The sequence below is a fragment of the Ictidomys tridecemlineatus genome, chromosome 2, assembly GCF_052094955.1.
Source record: "Ictidomys tridecemlineatus isolate mIctTri1 chromosome 2, mIctTri1.hap1, whole genome shotgun sequence".
Lineage (NCBI taxonomy): Eukaryota > Metazoa > Chordata > Mammalia > Rodentia > Sciuridae > Ictidomys > Ictidomys tridecemlineatus.
In genome coordinates, this window is record NC_135478.1 from 176052206 (window position 1) to 176073532 (window position 21327).

At 46.2% G+C, this 21327-nt stretch overlaps 1 protein-coding gene across 19 annotated transcripts in view; it reads right to left on the minus strand.

Annotated features, from left to right (window-relative positions):
• Positions 1-2874: 2874 nt before the first annotated feature.
• Positions 2875-21327, minus strand: part of Atxn7l1 (ataxin 7 like 1) — a 235667-nt gene continuing 217214 nt past the window's right edge. For 9 of the 19 annotated variants that reach the window (XR_013435219.1, XR_013435217.1, XR_013435220.1 and 6 more), the window contains 4 exons: positions 16789-16910; positions 15033-15338; positions 7851-12271; positions 2875-6050 (listed from right to left, as the gene is read on the minus strand). Coding sequence is in view for 8 of the 19 variants with exons in the window: in XM_021722431.3 (XP_021578106.1) it covers positions 6009-6050; positions 7851-7925; positions 11293-12271; positions 15033-15338; positions 16789-16910 (1524 nt within the window). In the remaining 11 variants the exon portion in view is untranslated. The remainder of the gene's footprint in view (positions 6051-7850; positions 12272-15032; positions 15339-16788; positions 16911-21327) is intronic. The other 10 variants (XR_013435218.1, XM_040291664.2, XM_021722434.3 and 7 more) reach the window with 10 other exon arrangements.

A 21327-nucleotide genomic window follows, 5' to 3' on the forward strand; every position in this document is an offset into this window, starting at 1 on the left:
ACACTGCAGTGGTATTTGATTTAGTTGACTGCTCCTTGAACATCTTAAAGTCCTGGCTTCCAGGGAACTTCCACTTTCTGTTGTGTTCTCTTTTCTCAGTGAGTGCTTATCCTTGCCAGCTTTTGGCTTCTACTCAACTTCCCCAATGTCTGCTTGTCTCCCTTTACATTCTCTTAAGCAACCTCACTCAACCATACCTATGGCTCTAAATAACCTCCATGAACCTGCTTCCCAAATCAGTGCCAACCTAGACCAGCCGACAGTGTCTGCACCATGCCTTCCTCATAAAGCAGCATCAGGGACAGTTACACATTTTACTGTCATCTCTTACATGATCAAACATCTAAGTATAAAACAAAACTTAATATTAACTCCTATTTACCTTTATTTGATGTTGAATTTACCCACCTTCTCCCGCCCCCAGGGATTAAACCCAGGGTCTCGCTCATACTGACAAACTCCCAGGTGATTTTTTTCCTTTGGTTTCTTCTGGAACATCTTTTTCTTATGTGCAACCTCCTCTGCTGGTTTAAGAATAACTTGTTCTTTAGTGGGGAATCATCTTGATGTGGGAGGGGGAGCTTGTGTCTGAGTTAACCTGAGCCTGGGCTCTGAGAGTGTGATGTGCATCTTGGGTGCCTCGTTCATCTGGAGGTGCTCAGTAGCCACAGAATCTACCGAAACCTTTCAAGTTCAGCAGCACCCTCTGCCTTATGAAACATGTGTAGCAAAAATTCAGACCTTTTCTTGGGGGGACCACTGGCCCTTTGTACAGCCTCAAGGTTTGGCCTGGGCACACCTCCCAATCCACCACTGTGATAATGGAATGGCACACATGGCTTCTGTAAGGTGACGCCTTTCAGATACTTGGTGGCTTTTTGGGTAGACCTACGTTTGATGGGCTGGGCCGTTTCACTGAGCTCCTGAGGTGAATATGAAGACTGGAACCTCTTAACTTGCATCATTCTTGTAGGGTTTTCTGGGTCAAGTGAACACTGAACGGTTTTCAGAGATCACCTTGGGCCGCTCGTGGAGAGCACACAATGGGATTCCCAAACTTCACCAAACACGATTCCTGCGGCCCCCTAAAAAAATCTCTTCCTGCCTTGGTTTTTCCCATCTCCACCCAACACCATTGGTCTACTAGAAACCTGGGAGTCATTCTTTCCTCAGATGAGTCATGTTAATTTAATATCTAAAATGTATCTTGAACCTATTCTTTTTTTTTTTTTTTTTTTTTTGGTACTGGGGATTGAACCCAGGGGTGCTTAATCACTGAGCCAAATCTCTAGCCATTTTTTTTAAAACAGGTCATGACAACATTTTTAAAAAATATTTATTTTTTTAAGTTGTAGTTGGACTCAATATCTTTATTTATTTTATGTGGTGCTGAGGATCGAACCCAGGGCCTCGCACGTGCTAGGCGGGCGCTCTACCGCTGAGCCACAACCTCAGCCCCCCCTCCCAGCCATTTTTATTTTGAGACAGAGTCTCACTAAGTTGCTGAGGGCCTCGCCAAATTGCTGAGGCTAGCCTGGAACTTTCAATCCTCCTGTCTCAGCCTTAGAAGTTGCTAGGATTATGGGGAATACCACCATGCTCTGCCAATTCCCTTCTCTTCATAGCTCCTGTCTTTATCCTGGCACCACATGGACTTTTTTTTTTTTAAAAAAATCCTTTTTAGTAGTAGATGGGCATAATACCTTTATTTATTTTTATGTGGTGCTGAGGATCAAACCTAGCACCTCACACATGCTAGGCAAGCACCTTACAACTGAGCCACAACCCCAGCCCCTAGAACACTTTTTTAATAGATCATGTCATGCCTTTATTTAAAGCCCTTCAAAGAATTCCCTCTGAATTTAGTACAAAATCCAAATTCTACAAGGCTTTATGTGACTTTGTCCCTAACTTCTGTCCATCTCTCTGTCTCTGCTGTGTCCAGGGCGGACCCTTCCTTATGCCCTGAGGGCTTACCAAGCTTTCCTACCTTGGATGATCTCGGCCTTCTGCTCCCTTCTTTAGAGACCTCTAGATCTGCCCTCTCCAATTCACATCAGTTTCTCTTGTTTTTTTTTTTCCTCTCCCATAAAACTCAGTTCTTTCCACATAACATTGGCCACAAGCTGTAATTACACATTTGATCATGTGTTTATTTGCTCTCTCCCCGACTGGGTAGCTTCCAGAGAGCAGCTGGGATCGTGTCTGTTTCTCTTCACTGAACACACAGCGCCTAGCTCAGGGGCAGGCACAGAGAGGAGGCTCCATAAATATTTGCCCAATGAATTCACTATCCCCGTCATCTCCTGCTGCAATCGTATGTTCTAGGGAGAAGGCTCTTCTGGTGACAGTGCTGTCACCCACAAGAAAAGAAAGGCAGACCAAAAGTTTAGAATTTATGAAAACCCCAAGACTTTCTTTCTTTCTTTCTTTCTTTTTTACAAACATATAAATTATTTTATTTACAAAGCCATGTTACAAAAGAAAAAAAAAGCAAAAAAAAAAAATAATAATTACAATCGCTTACTGGAGAATATTTCCAGGCCTGATGCTGAACCGTGGCAGTATCAATAGATACATATTTGTTCTTTCTTTTTAAAACTGTAAGCCATAGAATTTACTATTTACACCTCCTTACATTTATTCTGCTTACAATATCACAGGCATGGAATGAATTCTATCTGATAGTGCTAATACATAAAGGTGCGGGACAAAGAAGGAAAATACTTAGTGTTACAAAATATGGATCGTAGAAAAGAAACCCACTCCACAAGTGTGGCATTTGTTTAGAATGATTGGACATGCTTTCTTCAAAATTCTTCTGGAAAAGGTTCTAAAATCGGTAGTAGGAAAGGACAAATGAGCAGGTGCAAATTCTTGTCTGTGCAACAACAGTTATTTAATGTACCCCATGACTGACCAGCTACCTAAAACCCACAGAGTTTTGTTAAAGTGCCATGGGCCAACAGCATAACAAAATATAAGGTGTAAATAGAAAATTTCTTTTTTTTTCCTTTTTTAAAACAAGAGTTCACTGAGAATCAGCAATAATAGAATATGCTGTATAAACTATTCTCTACAAAGGTTGATCAGCATTATTTACAATTGGTACATTGATACAAAAGAAGGCATACAAGTTATCCAAGTCGCTTTTTTTCTTTTTTCTTTTTTTCCTCTTTCTTTCTTTTTTCCTTTTCTCTCTTTCTTTCTTTCTTTTTTTTTTTTTTTATGGCTGACAGGTCTATGCATTGCGTTATGTTTAACAACCAGAGCTTTCGAGCCTCTATGGCTGGCGACAAGTCAGGAGGTCTTCAGGCAAATAGGGGTGTGTGCAGTCAAGGGGCTGGGAGAGAAGGCTGTTGGGGGGTGTGCAGAACAGAAGGACCCAAAGGATACCACCCAAAAGATGCTTTATAGGCTGGTCCAGTTGAACTCCATGAAAATAAACCCAAAGAAAACCTTTATTTGCATTCCACTTTTCAAGCTGCAAGTTTTTAATACATCAATACAAAGTAAACCTGTGGTTGATGGCGAAAGAAGAAATACCGTGGGTTTTCCCTTTTTGCTCAGTTATCCATAAATGTCCTCACCTTGGTCAGAGCCAGTCTTTTCAAGAAAGTAAGCAGCATTTGGTGAGGAACCTCTTTATTCCAGCTTCCATTTCAAGACGCAGGGAGCTAAAATGTTGAACCCGCTCCTTCAGTCCCTGTTGAGACATTATTTCTCAGAAGCAGCCACTTCATCTCTCAACCTTTGTTTTCCCTCTTCGAGTGTAAAAGTTTATAAATCAGAGGGTTATTTTGTTGCCGAGATTGGTTTTGTTTCTACTCCTGCAAGTTTTAAAACTCAAAATAAATTATAAAAAACATCAGACTTCTAAAACCGAACAAGACAAAAATTGTGCAAAAATAACAAAGATATGTACATACTTTTCGGTCTGAAGAAACATACAATAAAAACATAATTCAAAGAACATTTTAAAAATATAAACATTGCTTAAACTTTCCTAAGTTTCATATTGTTTCTGAAACTATTCTGGTCAGTTAGCTCTGTAATATAGTAAAACATAAATTATTACAAAATTAACACTATAAAAATTTACTTTAAGAATATCTTCTAAACTTTTTTTTTCAAAGGGTCTAACCTTGTTTATAATTTCTTAAACATTTATAAGTCTTAAAATCTGCCTTAACCTTTTTTTTTAAAAAGAAAAAGTTAACAATCGTCCCTTCAATTTGCAGTCTCTTTTTTCCAAGACTCAAATAAACCAGCATATAAGTGCACTTTTAACACTGTTGAAATAAAAATGAAATCATCTGAACTAATGTCCTGGTACTTAATATCAACTCCTGATTTTTAAAAAAATCTTTTTTTATATTAAAAAATTTAGTAATCCTATAAGAAATACTGTCAGTGCAATTCCATCAATGCAGATCACTCCGTTAGCCTCCCACCTTTGCAGATTCCAATCGTGTGGTGAAACTTAACAGTAGTCTGATCTTTGGGTTGGGGGATGGGAAAATAAAGGAAAACCTTGGGATTGGGGGTTGCACCCAGCCGCGAGACTAGCATTTCTGATTTCAGGATGAAAGAGAACCTCCTAGCATCTCTGTTGTATGCAAACTTAAGATTAATTAATAGCACAGAACTCCTGTTTCACATTAGGAATTCCGTTCCTGATGATGATTCCTTATTAGAGTTTATGGTATTGCTGTTTCTTTCAAAACTCCAGTGTGAAAAACTTCATAGCTGCGATGCTCCAATGTCTCTCTTCAGCTCTTCCAAATGGCTCTTCACTAAGAGATGGCACGTCCTTTACCATTCCTTCTCAGGGGTGGCTGTCTGAGTTGGGGCATCTGAGAACAGAATGCACGCTCACTTCTGGGTGTAGGTGGGCAATGCAAGTTCCCCTCTGGGCATGGGTGGGCAATGCTAGTATTTATTTTCACAAGGGATTTGATACATGATCCTCCATGGAGGCTTTCCCCTTGAGGATCTTTCCTGTCCCCAGAGGGCAACTTGAGAACCTTTAGCTGAAGATCACCATGCTTCCTGATGGAGTGACTTTTTTTTGGTTCAGTGGCCTTTCCCGTGGGATTCCTCCATCTCTGACTCACTCAACTTTGGGAACCTGCATACCGTGCCCTGGAAGGGATTCTGCAGAATGGATTCCTAACAAGCTCAGACCATCACAGTTACTTGGTCCCCACCATTTTTTAAGGGACATTGTCTCCTACTGGCCAGATTCTGCTTTCTGCCACTCTTCCAGGTCCCCTCTGCTTCTCCCCTGTATGTCTTTTCTGGGCTGTACAGCTAGACACTGGTATTGGTAAACCAGGTCATTAAGCAGCCAGTGTTCTCAATTTTGCCTGCTGGGCTGTAGAAATCTGTTGAGGGCACCCACATACCCTCTGGCTCTTTCCTCTTAGGATCCTCCCTAACAAAACCCCTTCCCCAGCATGCTGTCCAGGGGGTACTGGTGGGAGCCAGCCACTCCTGATGGCCAGTGGGCCCCTCCTGCCCTGTGAGTGGCAGGTTGGGGATGGGAGGGATGCGGTGGGAGAGAACAAGGAGGAAGAGCTCTGCATGTGCTAAAGTTCAAGAGCTTCAGACGGCGCCAACCCAGAACTGACATTCTGCGACGTCTGCTCTCAGGGCAGGAGCAAAATTATGGTGGGGTAGCAGCATCAGGAGTGAGGGAAGTGACCCCAAATTTGGAAGAATGTATAAATGTGGCAAATGAAAAATGGAAAGAAAACACTGGTATTGTTTTCTGAAAGTTTCAAATCCACGGTCTTTTGCCTTTTTCTGTTTCTTCAAAAAACAACAACAACAACGAAAAAACTGATCATTAAAAAAAAAGAAGAAGAAGAAAGGCCAGAGCCACAGGCAGGGCATAGGGAAGAGACGCTCCCCAAGGGCCCACTCCCCTCCCTCCTCCTCCTGCCATGGCCTCCTGGGGTGGGATCACAACCAGGAATTGTTTTGGAAGTGGCTTCATAGTCTTGTTATGGAAGAGTCCTTATCCTGCCCATTCTGTTTGTGTTCTTCTAGGAAAGAAAAGAAAAACTTGTTTCAAAACCATACATTTGGGATAGCCCATGAAAATTCAAGGATGGAGCCTCAGTTTTCTCAACCATAACAGAAAGGATAACATCCTACCTCCAGTACATGGCAAAGGACAGCTGTAATAAGCAAATGAGGTGATGGCTATAAAGGACTCCAGATATGTTATGTAGTCACCATGATCCTAGGACTGGAGGAAAACACAGGGACAAATGCAGTGGACATTCCTGGAACGCCTCTCCTGGAGAGAGGACTGGAATAAGTGATGTCTTCATTGTTTCCCCCTCTATCGGTTCACCTTTTCCTACGTAACCTACAGGTGGCCCAATGAATTATCTAAGGAAGGAGTATACCGTTGGGTTAAATACAGAGGCTTTAGAGAAGCAAGATTCTGGGTTCAAGTTACTTAGCTTCTAAGGACAGCCATCTCCATCTATCACAAGAGTATACTCTTGTCCCTCATGGGGTTGTTACAAGTATGTCCATACAGTATGTAAAGGGCTTAGCACCGCTGCAGAGACAGTGCTCACCAAGTAGTAGCTGCTGGTATTATTCCATACTTATTAAGTCTCACTGCCAGCATTCGTTTTCCCTGCAAGGGACCTGGAGCTATGGACACATGCTTGGTGAGGGTGAAAATGTATTCTCTAGACACACTCAGCAACCTCTGCCAGGGGCCCACCCACCACAGAAGCTGACAAAGCATAGAGGCGCCACCCTCCCAGACCAGCACGGATGATAGGCTGCAGAGGCTCAAGTGCAAAGAGGCCCATAGCCACTCAAAATAGTGGGGAGAGCCTTTGCATCTAGGGATACAAAAAGTTTCCCCGTAATCTTTTTTCCCCTAAACTCTACCCAAGATTTGTGGGAAAATCTCAAAGGGCAAAACACAAACATGTTGCTCTTTAGTGTCTATAAAACATGACTGCATGTCCAAAACAACATGACATGTAATTGAGGCACAACCCCACCCCTGACCCTCCTTGCTTTCTTCACACACACACACACACACACACACACACACACACACAAACTCCACTGAGAAAAATCATATCCCTGAGCTTGTACGTTGACTACTCTCACACCTCAAGTTCATAAAAACTGCTAAATCTATCCTGAATATGCCTAGCATGAAACCACATCTTGAAGGACAACAACAGTTCACCAGGCCTTTGAGAAAGCACAGACTGATAAATGTCACGAGTAAGCCCTTTAATCAACATCATCTTATTTAAATTTCACAATGCTATTAGGACGTAAGCATCAATTTTGCCCTTTTCTTTTCTTTTTTTCAGCACTCAGGATTGAACTCAGGACCTCATGTGTACCAGGCAAGTGTTCTACCACGAGGCTACCCTGCCAGCCCAATTTTGGCACTTAACCGATGAAAAAAAAACGAGACCCAGAGAAGCAATCTGCCTACGATCACACATCTGATAATAATAACAACAGCTAACACTCGTGTGTTTGCTGCGTGCCAGGCATTTTCCAGAGATTTTATGTGAATAAACTAATTTAATTCTCACAAGAGCCTTACACGGCGTTAGTGGCCACGAGGGGCTCCCCTTTATACATGAGGAAATGGAAGCACAGAGAAGTTAAGTAACTTGTTCAAGGAGTAAAGTTAATAACGAGAAGGCCTAGCTAGGTTTGGGAGCCAGGTAATCACACTCTTATCTAGAGCTGAGGTTTGAATTAGGGTCTGACCTCTGACCCCAATGCCCAGCCCACTCTTTTTGCCCTGATGTGGACTCTGTGGATCATCGTGACCCCCAGTAACTTACCGGTCGGCTGTGTCCTGGGCTGGATATGCTTGAAGGACTGGATTGTGACAAAGCTAGGCTGCTATTTTTCCCAACCTGAAAGACACCAGTGAAGCCCACTCAGACACCAGAGGCACCTTGGAAAGTCCCTCCGACACCACACTGCTGGGGGCGAGGAGCAGGGCTGTGCAACGGGCCTCATTCTCTCACACTGCTTCAAAATGAGCCTTCTTCAATGGCAGAAAGTGACAATGGTTCCCAGAGGAAAAGCAGGATGGTAGCGAACTCCTAATTTTGCTTCCCAGATGGACAGACTGCAAGTGTCAGGGTGAAGTATCTGGTGAGAAGCTGGCCTCTCCTGGGAGCCCCAGCGTGTCCACGCGTGGGCTGCACAAGTTCACCTACCTCTGACCCACCTTGTCTCCAGCCCAGATTCCCATGGATCATCGGTAGCTAAAAACACCTAGGCCTGTTTCTGCGTCAGGTTTCCTGGCCAGGAGACAGCATTCAGAAAATCAGCACGGTGGTGCTGGCTGCCCCTGCAAGTGCGGGAAGGGCAGGGCACTATGCTCAGCTAGGACCCTGGGATGGCAGTAATGGGGACATGTGGATTGGTCCCTTCCTCTGTGACTGTCCTTGTCACATGGTGGGCTGGGACATCGTGGGAGCTAATATCAGGGGCCAGTGCCTTGTTCCTGACTTGTTTGCAAAGGCAAGGCTTTTTCTTTTTTTGTACCAGGGGTTGAACGTAGGAGTGCTTAATCACTGAGCCACATTCCCAGCCCTTTTTATTTTTAATTTTGAGACAGGGTCTCACTAAATGGCTTAGGGCTTTGCTAAGTTGTTGAGACTGGCTTTCAACTTGCGATCCTTCTGCCTCGGCCTCCTGAGCCAACGGGGTTACAGGTGGGTGCCTCCGGGCCTGGCTGCAAAGGCAACCAGTGCTTTCAGCCTGTTCACAGATCCTCCTCAACATCGACCCACCTTTGCCTAAAGACATTTGCCTGCAACACACAGTCTCAGTTCATGTCTGTTTAATATCTTGGTAGCAAATTCTGGCCTTATATCTACCAGACATAATTCAATGGATCCTCAAGTTGTCCCCAAAGCACAGGCTTATCTTGGATTTTTCAACTTTATGCTTTCACTCTCCCAACCTTCTAAGACCATCAGTGCACACCCCAAAGGCCACGGCCTTTTCCCAACACTTGGAAATCCCTGGAGGTGAACACCAGTGTTGATTCTCCTCCTGACAAGCACTCTGGTGGAGAAGACTCAACTGAGTTTTTTGCTACTGCTTTTGATTGATTCATTGTGTCACCCAAGCATTTCATACAGTCCTGCAGATCCCAGAACCAAGAGAGCAGCTGTCTCTCAATGTGGAGACAGCCCCTTAACGGCACGGAGGCCAAAAGCCCGACTCCAGAGCAAAATGCTTGTCTTTAAATTCCAGACCTACTCTATTTGCTGTGTGAGCTAGGTAACCTTTCTGTGCCTTGGTTGACTCATCTCTAAGATGGGGGCAATGACAGGTAATTATTGAGTTAATATATCTGAAGTGCTTGGAACAGAGACCATCACACGTGTCAGCTGCTAGAACTCCATCTAAAATGAGTGAGATATCATGATTTTGCTGTCCAAGGCTTGGTCAGCAAACCAGTGTAGTGTAGTGGCCCTCTCTGGAAGTCAGGTTCTGTGTCCTGGGATGGCAGGACTGGGGACATGTGGGTATGTCCCTTCCTCTATGACTGTCCTTGGTACATGGTGGGCTGTGTTGGAAATGCAGACTCAGTCCCACCTCAAGCCTGCTCACTCCAAATGTGCATGTTTTTGGTACAGGGGACTGAACCCAGGGACCCTCTACCACTGAGCTATATCCCTGGTCCTTTTTATTTTGAGACAGGGTCTTGCTAAGTTGCTTAGGGCTTTGCTAAGTAGCTGAGGCTGGCCTTGAACTTGCCATCCAGCTGCCTCAGCCTCTCCATCACTGGGATTAAAGGCATGCAGCATCGCACCTGGCAGAATATGCATTTTCACATTCATGTGCACGTTCCAGCTTGAGAAGCCCTGGCTGTGTCCTCCATCCTGAAACGTGCTAGCACTGGCCAGCAGTTTAGTCTGCAGGTAGGGCCCCATCCCTATTTCTGGAACTGGGGGGTCAGAATGGAGCCAGGTGCTAACAGAGGACCTGTATCTTGCACTCCTCTCACCTCGGCCTCGTTGCAGCTGTCTGGCCCCCTGGGGCTCCAAACTTGCTGTTGTTCGAGTGTGTACTTGTGACTCCCCCTCCCTCAGGAGGTGTTCTTCATGGGGTTTTAACAAGTCCCATACATGGTGACATAAAACATGAAGACATCTTTTAACCTCTGCCTCCCATCTTTCCAAAGTCCTCATCCCTATCCTGGACCCAGCCTTATGGTTTAGCCCATGAATTCTAGGTCACTGGCCTCAGGCTGAACTCCAGTCTCTGGGAAGGTGTTGGTCCTCCCACCAGTTGGGCTGAGGAGTGGGTGGTAGCGGCCTTTCCTAAGTAGCTCCTCCAGCCCGAGAAGACAGACTGGATTTGGGACTGGGAACGGAGCCCAAGGGAATGAAACACACATTCTTCTTGGATCACCCACATTTTTGGTTTATTTTTGGTAATGGGGATTGAACCCAGGGGCACTTAACCACTGAGCCACATTCCAGGCCCCCCTCCCTTTTTTTTGTATTTTGAGACAGGGTCTCACTAAGCTGCTTAGGACCTCACTAAGTTGCTAAGGCTGGCTCTGAACTTGCGATCCTCCTGCCTCAGCCTCCCAAGTTGCTGGGATCACAGGTGTGTGCCATTGCACCCAGCTGGGCCACCCACGTTTTCCCAGCGTCCTCATGATACATGCATTTGGCGTGAGCTGCAGTTTTCCTTTAGGAAGGAAAGAGTTACATTAGGAGGGGGCATGGATCCAGGCAGCCTGGTGAACTGCGGACTATCTCCTGGGACCTGGGAAACCAGGTTACCACTCCCTAGCCATTAAACCTGCTTGGACCTTGGGCTCTTCCTGAGGGGATTCCAACAGATCAAATCAAACTTCTTAACACCAGAACTCTTTAATGAAATCATCCTGATAAACCCAAGATAGAAAAATCAACAAAAGTGGAGTGGGGAACTCAAACGCTCCGTGTCTCAGTTTACCCATCTGTAAAGCGGCAACAACAATTCTACCAACCGCACTGGACGGCTGTGAGGACTAGATGGGGTGATGGTTGTAACTCGCTCAGCACACTGCCTAGCTCACAGTGAGAGTCTGTGAAGCGTTTGTTAAATAAACTGCTCTCAAAGCAGAGGGTGAAGGTCGCCTATAGGGAAAACGAGAAAAGGAGCCACGCTTGCGTTACCTGTCTGAGCCACCTGGCCAAGCAGGGGCACTGCCCAGCTCCCCCTGCCCCCCAGAGCCGATGAAGGCTGTGCCAGGAGGTCCCTTACCTGCCGAGAGGAGGTGCTGTTAACGGGCTCGGGCACCGGTGCAAGAAGGCCGGGTGGGTTCTTTTTGTGAACGCTATTCATACCAGGCATTTTAGTGATTTTACAGGCTTTGCTACTAGTGCTCGAGTTCTTACGCTTTTTTCCTTCTGATTTGTCAAAAGAGAGGGGCAGAGAAGACACGGCATTGTGTGAGGCCAGAGAGAGGTCCCCTGTGTGGAGCGCAAGGGAGGGCACAGAGAGGGGACAGGAGTCACTGCTGCCGCCCACCGTGCCCACCTGTCTCACTATGTCCGCGGGGCCGCCGGGCAGCGAGGTCCGTCCTGAGGGCTCCAGCTTGGCACTGAGTGGGCTCACCCCATTGTTTGAGTTGTGCACAGACAGACTGGTATAGGGAGGGGCCGCCTGATAGGAGTTCAAAGCGGAACTGGCATTCAGGACACAGTTCTTTTTGTGGGGCCCTGACAATGGAGACGAGAGGGAAGGCGGCAGGGACAAGGAGGAAGAGGAGGAGGAGGAGGAGGAAGAGGAAGAGGAGGAGGAGGAAGTCGAAGACTGGGGCTTCCTCTTTTTGTTACTTGGAGACTCGTCGCTACGGGTGGACAGGTCTTTGACTTTTGAGGATTTGCTGGTTTTGGTTTTGGATGGCTTGTGGGATGGGGAAGGGATGACGGCTGGTATCGGGGACACGGCAGATGGGGCCTTGAAGGTTGAGTCCATGATGCTGAGGGTGGCGGCCACATGGGGGAAAGCTGTGGTGTGGGACATGAGGACGCGCGGGTCCGGCGATGCCACAAAAGCTGCGTCTGAGAGCATGGCTGATGTCATTATGTAAGAAGAGGTGAGTCTCGAGCTGATGGGAGCTGAAGGAAGATACACAGCACCGGGGTTGCTGAAAGGCTGCAAAACGGATGCTGGAACAGGGGTGGTGATGTGGGCTGCTGGCGAGGGCATGGGGCTATCTGCCGCAGGAGGGATCTTCCTAAACACGAGAGAAGAGCCAAAGAGAAACAGTGAGACATTGGGTTGGCATCGCTTGGGAGGCTCAATGACGTCTGAGCATCAGGGCCACAGAGAACACCCCGGCAGGACCAGACTATGGAGAATGAAGCCTTGGTGGATGGTAAGAGCTGAAGGATGGCCCTTCCTTATGCTGCCCCATTGCAACATCCAACAACTATTTCAATCCCTTTGTGGGTTTCCAGATCCTATTCTCCACGCCTGTACTGGAGAATGGCTGATTTGGGTTTATCAATCAAAGGCAATTATTATTTAGAACGTGCATATTTCCAGCCGTCTTCCCTCCTCTCTTTCTTTCTTTTTCTTTTTTTTTTTTTTGGCAGCGATGAAGGTGGCCTTTAATGAGAAGTGGTCATTTCACATTTAGGTCCCGATGTGAAGTAAGAAATGGGAGGACAGGGCTTGGCCACCTGGAAGTATGGCTCAGAGGTTCCACTTCCGGCTACTGCATCCTCTTTCCCTGTTCCCCACCTGGTGTGTGGCTAGAGGTACTCTGGGGATAGCCCCCTCTCCATGGGCCAGCACCCTCCTGCTACCTGCAGCCTCTGGTTACTCTGGGGAGGCATGTCAATGTTAGCTCAAGGTCGCTGGCTCCAAATGGCCATGGTGGTTGGGATCTTGGGAAATGACAAAGATGTCAAGTTACCCCTATCCAGGACTGACGTTTTTCCCTCTTTATCCCACCCTACCTCAGCTCTTACCAAGAGCTGTAATGGAGCTGCCCTTCAACAGATCCTCCTGGCCCCTGTCAGGAAAAGGTGAGAATATGGGGACACTTGTGTGCAGAGAAGGGAACCAGAGCTTTCTAGTTTGTTCTGAGGGTACATGCAGGCTATGGTCAGGAGGACAACATAGGGATAGGAAAGGGGAAAGCCACTGTTTTCTTCTTCAGTCTTCCTGGAGCTGGGTTAGGAGGTGTCTAAAAGCAAACTCCCTGGATCCAGGGCAGGGGGTCATTCTTGGGGTCTCTCTGCAAACTCCGTCTTTTGACTTATGCTAGAAGTGGCTCCCACTTCTAATCTACAGCCTGGGGGATGCTCTTGATACTCTGGGGCCAGAAGGGAGGCAGAGCAGCTATGGGGTCCCCACATGTTCCTCATTTTGCTGGAAAGAACATGGACCTCAGGAGCCCAGTGAATGTTTTTAAGCCAGTTCTTTCCTATTTCTCACTCCTTTCCCTGTTCCCAGCGAGTTTGTTCTCCGGGGCTGATCAAAAATCAGGAACTAGCTTTCCTTCTCCGAAAGCAGCCCTCGAAGGCAGGACCAGCCTAGGGCCTGCATCTTGGATGGGGCCTCACCCAACCTCTGGAGGTCACCCCGCAACTGTGGCTCCAGACCCAGGTGCCAAGGAACTCTGGACAGAGGCCACACTGAGAAATCAGCACCTCTCCTCACATCCCTTTCTCTCACAATTCCCTTCTCTGCCTCTACTTGGTGGAGCCTGTGGCTCCCATCTTCAGGGTGGAATCCAGAGGAATCCTGAATACAGAAGCACAGTGTGCTTGAATGTCAGACCCAGATCAAATATAAGAAAAAAAATATTGCCAAACCCACAGCGGCTATGATGGCACTGGGTGGCCTGAAGAATGTAAAAGCTCCTTTTGGCACTAAGCTAGGTAGGTGCTCCATAAATATTTTTTTGCAAATGAATGAATGAGTGAATGAATGGATGAATGGATGGGTAGGTGGATGGGTGAGCGGGTGAGTTCTTAGCAGCAACATAACCGGATTGTCAGGGACTATGCATGCTGGGCAAGGACTCCCATAGAATCAGATTGGAAAGGTCTACATACATCCTGAGAATTTAAATTGTCTGCCACTGGCACTGGCACTACACCCACCATCCCTTCCTTTATTTATTTATTTTTTTTGGTCAGTACTGGGGACTGAACTCAGGGAGCTTTACCCCTGGCTGAGTTCCCCAGGCCTTTTTATATCATTTTGGAGACAGGGTCTCGTTTAATTGTAATCCTCCCATCTCAGCCTCCTGGGGAAGCTAGGATTACAGAAGCATGCCACCATGCCTAGCCACAATCCCTTCCTAACAGGGCTGGGGAAGTTTTCTTAAGAGTGTGAGGCATCAGCAAACTTTCTTGCTGTCTTTGTTGCCTTACTCTGGTACTAGAGGCATCCCACTCAAACCTTTCCTTGGCTCAAGTTTCCTTACCAACTAAAGTAGAGCTAGAAATACATAGTGGCAGAGGTTTGGCAGCTAACAGGTTATTTACAAATACCAGATGGCTCATTTAGGGAGGACCCCACTTGATGACCTTGAATGGGATCTACTTTTAATTCCTCAATTTATATTTTCCCCATTAAAGAGTAAAAACTCACCCTTCAACTTGGGCCAACAAACAGAGTTGACGTCCTAAATCATACCTGGCCCTCACTCAGGATCGGAATCGGTGTTACTTTTGGCATATGCCCTATTCCTTTCTTTCCTCTCCACTAATCCTCAGTGGTCAACTGGGGCAGGAGGGAACCAGGGCAGAGGAGAAGTGGTGCAAGGGGCTGTCCCCGGGAACCCCTGTCTCCCACACTGAACAGTTTGTGTGTTTTCTAGGTGCCAAATGGCCGGGGATTTTAGCTTTGCTGGGCTGTGCCCTGGTGTAAGCCTTGCACACTGGCCTAGGGAAGTCCTGCACAAAAGCCCACAGATGCGAATGAGTTCCTGACAGTGCCCATCCTCCCCTGCCAGCTGGCGTGGAGATCCAGATGCTGACCTGGCTGAAAGAGAATACTGTGTTGGCGTCTCCTGATGCAGAGTTAAATGCTTGTTAAAGAAAAAAGTGTCTTGGCCGTTCCTTTTCTTCCTAATGTCTTCCATGCCCCCATCGGCTGCCATCCCTCCAGGTTCGGGCCCGTCGGGGCCTGGGGTTTGGGCAGCGAGGTTGAGAGGGCAGCGTGGTGCTACGCTCTCCAGAGTTGACACCCAGGCAGCCCCAATGTTGCTCAGTGACAGCAGATTGGTTAGGCAAGTCCTGAACAGGGGGGAGGGACCTGATGCCCTGTGGCTCGGGCTTCTGTGCCTGAGGAGGAAAGGAATATGGAGCTTGAGCTGATAGGACACCAGGGAGCGAAAGACAGATCAACACATTCCTTCCACGTGTCCGGGATTTACACTTCCATAACACAGGGCAGCCAAGAGCTGAGAGACTCACCAGGGCAGGCTGCCATCTTGGGGGGGAACAAGCCCAGAAGGAGAGATCACTGAGCAACTGAGATCATGGTCATCAATCCCACACACAGCAGCACCCCTGGGTTGCATTTTTGAGTGGACACAAGTAGAGGTCAAGGGTGCCCTTTAGCCACACTGGGTAGTCACTTATATGAGAAGAAACAATAGGCTTCTCTCGTGGCCCTTTCCTAGTTTATGTGAAATGTCAACCTATAGTCCCAGGTCCCCCCGAGAGAGCTCAGTGCATACACAGAGGGGCTCATGTCTACGAGTTCATTGTGTAAAGGGGCCGAGGTTCCAGAGCTGCTGGGAGAGGAGGGAACCGAGGACTGGGCAAACTGTGGATGCCGTTCCCTCCCACTTCTGGGGAATGCCTTTTCTACCTTTCCAGGACCGCTCTGGGCGGGGTCGGAGTTGGGGTTTCAGCTGTTGGCTTTCCTGGACTATCTGGGGCTGGACTTACATGATCCATGCTTCCATGGGATTATAGTATCTTCAGAGCTCCTGTTGGTAGGAGCAGGGGAGGGGGACACCCAGAGGCTTACATTGTCAAATGGCCAAAAGGTAGCTCTTTGTGTGTGTCATGGTTTGTTGGGGTCTAGGCCTGTTGTTCCTTCATAATAGCATTCTATCCAATCGAGGTTTCTTCCCTTTTGTGAATCCCCTATTAAGATGAAAGTAAATTGGGACGTGTTGGAGAATAAAGGTCCATAGAGAAATGGAACACAGGTTGGAATTTAGGGAAGAAAACAGGACAAGCGGAGGTGAGGAGGGGGCCCCAAAGGAGACGGGAAGGGCCAAAGATAAACTTAACCAACTTCACAGCATTGCTCAGGGTCTGCCCTGTTGGCAACCGCACACATTTTCCCCACAGGACAGAAAACAGTTAGAAATTGGTCTATAACCAATTATAAAATCTTTAGTAGCATTGCTTTTTGTATCATTAACATTATTAAAAGCATATTCTTAATATCCTTAGATGCTCTTAATAGTAGTAAAAAGGCCCTGTCAAAGAAATATGATCTTATCTAATATCCTTTTTGTTTAGTTTAGAATATTACCAACACAGAAATGATCTTCAAAGAAGATCAAAAGTATATATCTAGCACATCATATGTATCTCTAGAAATCTTCAGGCAAACCATGAAGAAGAGCTGACGTTGAAGAATTAATCACAAATCCTGATTTCAGACTCTCTTTGCTCTGTGAGAACGCCAACTGCTGACGTTTATGTAGAAGTTAGGGTTCGGGTGACTGTGGGGCAGCTCTGACCTTACACTGCCCGGAACCTGCTCACTTACTTCCACATCTGTGAATTCAAGTGTTTCTCTACCATGGAGTTTAGTGCGAATCGAAAACGATCCCATCTTCTATCAAACACATAGTACCCTCGTCCCATGAGGCGACTCCCGAATGAGCAAAACTGTGAGGAAAACAAAATTTTAATTTTGATTACAGGTTAATAAGCTAATATAAGCCACACAGAGAAAAATAACATTTGCATAAAAACACACAGGGGTACCATTTTACTCAAAATAAAGAAGCAAATAGTACTGAAGGCAAAAATATTTCTGTGGTGCTGTAATCTGAGCTTGAGATACTCTGCAGAACCTCACGTTCTATCTACAACAATAGCTACATTCAATCTTCCTTGGCACCAGGGGCCACATTCTCGACTCCTGGGATTGGGCCAGCATTTCAGGTTAAAAAGCAAACAACCATCACAAGCAGCCAGGGAGACTTTTCAGAGCTCCATCTGTTCATCACATCATCCATCTTCTCAAAGAATTTGGGGCTCCCTGTCTCCCATCCTTGTAATGGGAAATGCTGGTTCTGGTGCCATGGGCCATACCTTCCTATGTACGTCACAGAGGTCACAGAGCCACTTCACTTCTGTCCAGGCTAATGCCTTCCTTTCCTAGGTCCAGACTTCAGCTCCCTGCATTGGCCCTTGCCGGCTGCCTGGGGCCACAGCATGCTTCCACGCTTTTGCTCCTACTGCCCTTCTGCCTCTCCTGCTCTCTCTTCTCTTTGACAGTCCCCCACTCAGTGCACTAATCAAGATTCTCATTTCCAATAGGCTCATCTGATGGATCTTCCCCCCTGCGAGCTCACTCTGGCACACCTACTGTATATTCTATTGTACTTCACCTTGGAGTAACTACGTGGCTATTTCGTTTTACATATATAATGCTTATGTACCTGATGGCTATTAGTGTATAAATAGCAGGGACTCCATTCTCTTCCTCCTCTGTATGAGAATCATAAAGGTTTGTGATAAAGAATTGATTTGGCTGGGTATGGTGGCTCATGCCTGTAATTCCCGTGGCTTGGGAGGCTGAGGCCGGAGGATCATGAGTTCAAAGCCAGCCTCAGCAAAACCAAGGTGCTAAGTAATTCAGTGAGACCCTGTCTCAAAAAAAAAAAAAAAAAATACAAAATAGGGATGTGGCTCAGTGGTTCAGGGCCCCTGAGTTCAATCCTGGTATACCCCTGACCAAAAAAAAAAAAAAAAAAAAAAAGGATTGGGGAGACAAAGCTCCTCCAAAATGTTTAAAGCAAACCATTGCATTTAAAATAGATGGCTGAAATATGGTCATTCAAATGTTTAGCAAACACCACTTGATCATAATGTTAGGACAACTGGAAAGCCAGATGACAGAGTGGCCTCTGAGAAGGTGACATTAGGCTGGTCTAGAGCTCAAACAAGTTTGCAAATGACTCCGTGACTCAAATGCAGTTTTCCCTGCTTCTCAGCCCTGCAGCAGCTCCCTGGCCTCTGTCCCAGACATAGTGCTGATTGGCACCCACTCCACAAACCCGTCTGGATCCAGCCTTTGGAACAGTTTTTAGGAGAAAATATAAGACCTTCCCTTTGTTCTGTTTGTGCTTGTGTTTGGGGGATTTTGCATTAAAATATTAGTGCCCACCAAATCTGGTATCACTGATGAACACATTTTTTGTGTCCCTAAGTTTTTATTGGCTAAGCAGGAAAATATACCAAGGAATTTTCCAATGCAGAAGCTGGACTCCAGCTGTTTGTAGGAGTTGTTCTAGGTCTAGACATCATTTTCTTCCTTTTTTTTTAAAAAAAAAATATTTGTTTTTTAGTTGTAGTGGGACACAACACCTTTATTTATTTATTTATTTTTATGTGGTGCTAAGGATTGGGCCCAGAGCCTCACATGTGCTAGGCGAGAGCTCTACCGCTGAGCCCCAACTCTAGCCCCTAGACATCATTTCTTCCTTCATCCCAATTGCTAAGCACACATTGTTTATTACAAAAATGATTTACTGTACTAATTGGCCACAAGACTAGACAAACCAAAGAAACAGATCTGTGGCTTTTCCATTTAAATCAGCAAAACATTAATGGCACACAAATGTGCCATGTCCGAGTTTAGCTAACCTACTACAGCAGCTTGTCCTGGGGACGAATATCTTGATGTCCTCCAGAGTCTGGCCTTCTGGGAGAGCCCATCTCTCTTGCAGACTTGGGAGCTCTTGATCTTGGTTCCCCACCTATCTAACTCCACAGATAAAAGACAACACAGCTGCTGAGGCTCCCTTCCTGATTGGCATACTGTGTCCTCAGTAGGAAGCCGATCTGCCCTGCGGTCACTGTAGGCCCTGCTGGCTGCCAACCTTGCCCACTGCATCTCCTCTCACCTGGACCTGTCTTCCTCTTGCTAAGAACACCACGTCTTTGCTCTGATATCTGACAGGGAGCAGTAACAGGGAAGGTGTGTCCTTCCCCAGAACCTTGGGACGAATCATAGCTGGTTTCATCTGAGGTCACTGCAATTCTTTCTTTCTCTGCCACTAGTATAGGGGTGAGCTTGTGACCTGTTTCAGGTAGATATATAAGGGGAAGTCTAAAGGCTTCGTAGGAAGATTATTATTATTATTTATCATTATCATCATCATCATCATCATCATCATTTTTTGGTACTGGGGATTGAACTCAGGGACGCTTAACCACTGAGCAACATCCCCAGCTCTTTTTTTCTTTTTAATTTTATGTGGTGCTCAGCATAGAACTCACGGCCTCACGCATGCTAGGCAAGTGTTCTACCACTGAGCCTCAGCCCATCCCCAGCCCTTTTTTAAACAAAAATTTAATTAAAAAAATTTTTTAGTTGTAGATGGATACAATAACTTTATTTATTTTTATGTGGATAGAACCACTGGGTTCTATCCTCTAGCTGAGGATAGAACCCAGTGCCTCACATGTGCGAGGCAAGTGCTCTACCACTGAGCTATAGCCCCAGTCCTTCCCCAGCTCTTTAAATATTTTGTTTAGAATTACAGACTCTCTGAGTTGCTCAGTGCCTCGTTAAGTTGCCTGGGCTGGCTTTGAACTTGAAATCCTCCTGTCTTGGCCTGCCGAGTTGCTAGGATAATAGGTGAGTGCCACAACTCCTGGCCGAAGATTATTTTTAACTGAGAGAAACCATCTTGGAAGGTCCATTTTCTGTGTATCCCTTTCCATTCTGTGCATAATGCCACTGAGTGAGGATGTGACCCTGGAGCTGCAGTGGCTGCACTGAAACCATGCACAAAAGGCACTGATGGCTACAGAGGTTGCTCTTTAATTCCATGACATCGTGGAAGAGCTGAATCAAGCATGGAAGCACACACCTCTAGCCTTCTTGCTTTGTGACTTAATTAAATATCCTTCATGTGTATGCAGATGACTTTTCTACTACTGGCAGGAAAAGGATTCCAAGTCGTTCCTAACTATTTCTGTGCAGGATCATGAGGCAATCTCAGGCTCTAGATGATTGACAGGTAACCATCATCCCTGGAAGGACAAAGTGGATGTGGCCTTCATTCATCACACAGATAGGAGGGAGGAGGAACTCACTCTCTCATGGTGGAGGATTCATTTAACTTACTGGTCCCTGAGATCTAGAGGTAAGTCAAAGCCAATTGTGAACAGCTCAGACTGGCACCAGAGCAAACCACCGTGGTGTCCCATGTTGCAGGCCCCCTGCATTTGGCACCAGAGACTTCCCTTCTCATGTGCTCAGAAGGCAAATATATACCAGCCTCTAGTTGATGCCTTGATTTCCCACTTTGATTTCAATGGCCTGAATTGTTAAAGTGAACTATTAAGAAATTGGAAAGAAAGTGCCCTGTTTGTTAATAAGCAATCATGCTGACACAAAATACTTCCTCCATTCCTCAACTCCCCCCACCTCCATTCCTCTCTCTCTCAGTTCTTTTTTTTTTTTTTTAATACACCAGATGCACTTTTTTTTTTTTTTGGTCAATGAACCTTTTAATCAATTAACTGATTAATTCATATGCGGTACTGAGAATTGAACTCAGTGCCTCACACATGCTAGGCAAGCACTCTACGACTGAGCTACAACCCTAGCCCACCCTCTCTCTCAGTCTGGCACCATATGGTCACAGTAATAACGGTGTAACTTAGAATCAGTAGGGAGAACACCAACGAGGGCTGGTACCTGACACATGGCTAAGATGGATGGCTGCCAGAGGAGCCCTGCTAACTTTGGACATCAGACACTTCATTTTTAGATGGACAAGGCCAAAAGGTTAGCTCCTGAGTTCATTTACATGAATGCCATTTCTCAAACATTTTCACTTCCAGGTGGGTGGGCCATAAGTACCCAAGTATTTAAAGGATTATAATCGGGCAGCAGCCCTTTCCTTTCTTTCTGTGATGTTCAAGGGCATTTGTAATGCCATCACTTAACCTCAGGGTAAGCCTTTGGTAAAGCTCTGTGCTGACACCCTTTCCTTAGGAACTCGAGCCTCTGCCTTGATCATCAAAGTGCCTGAGTGAGGATGTGACCCTGGGGAAGCCACGT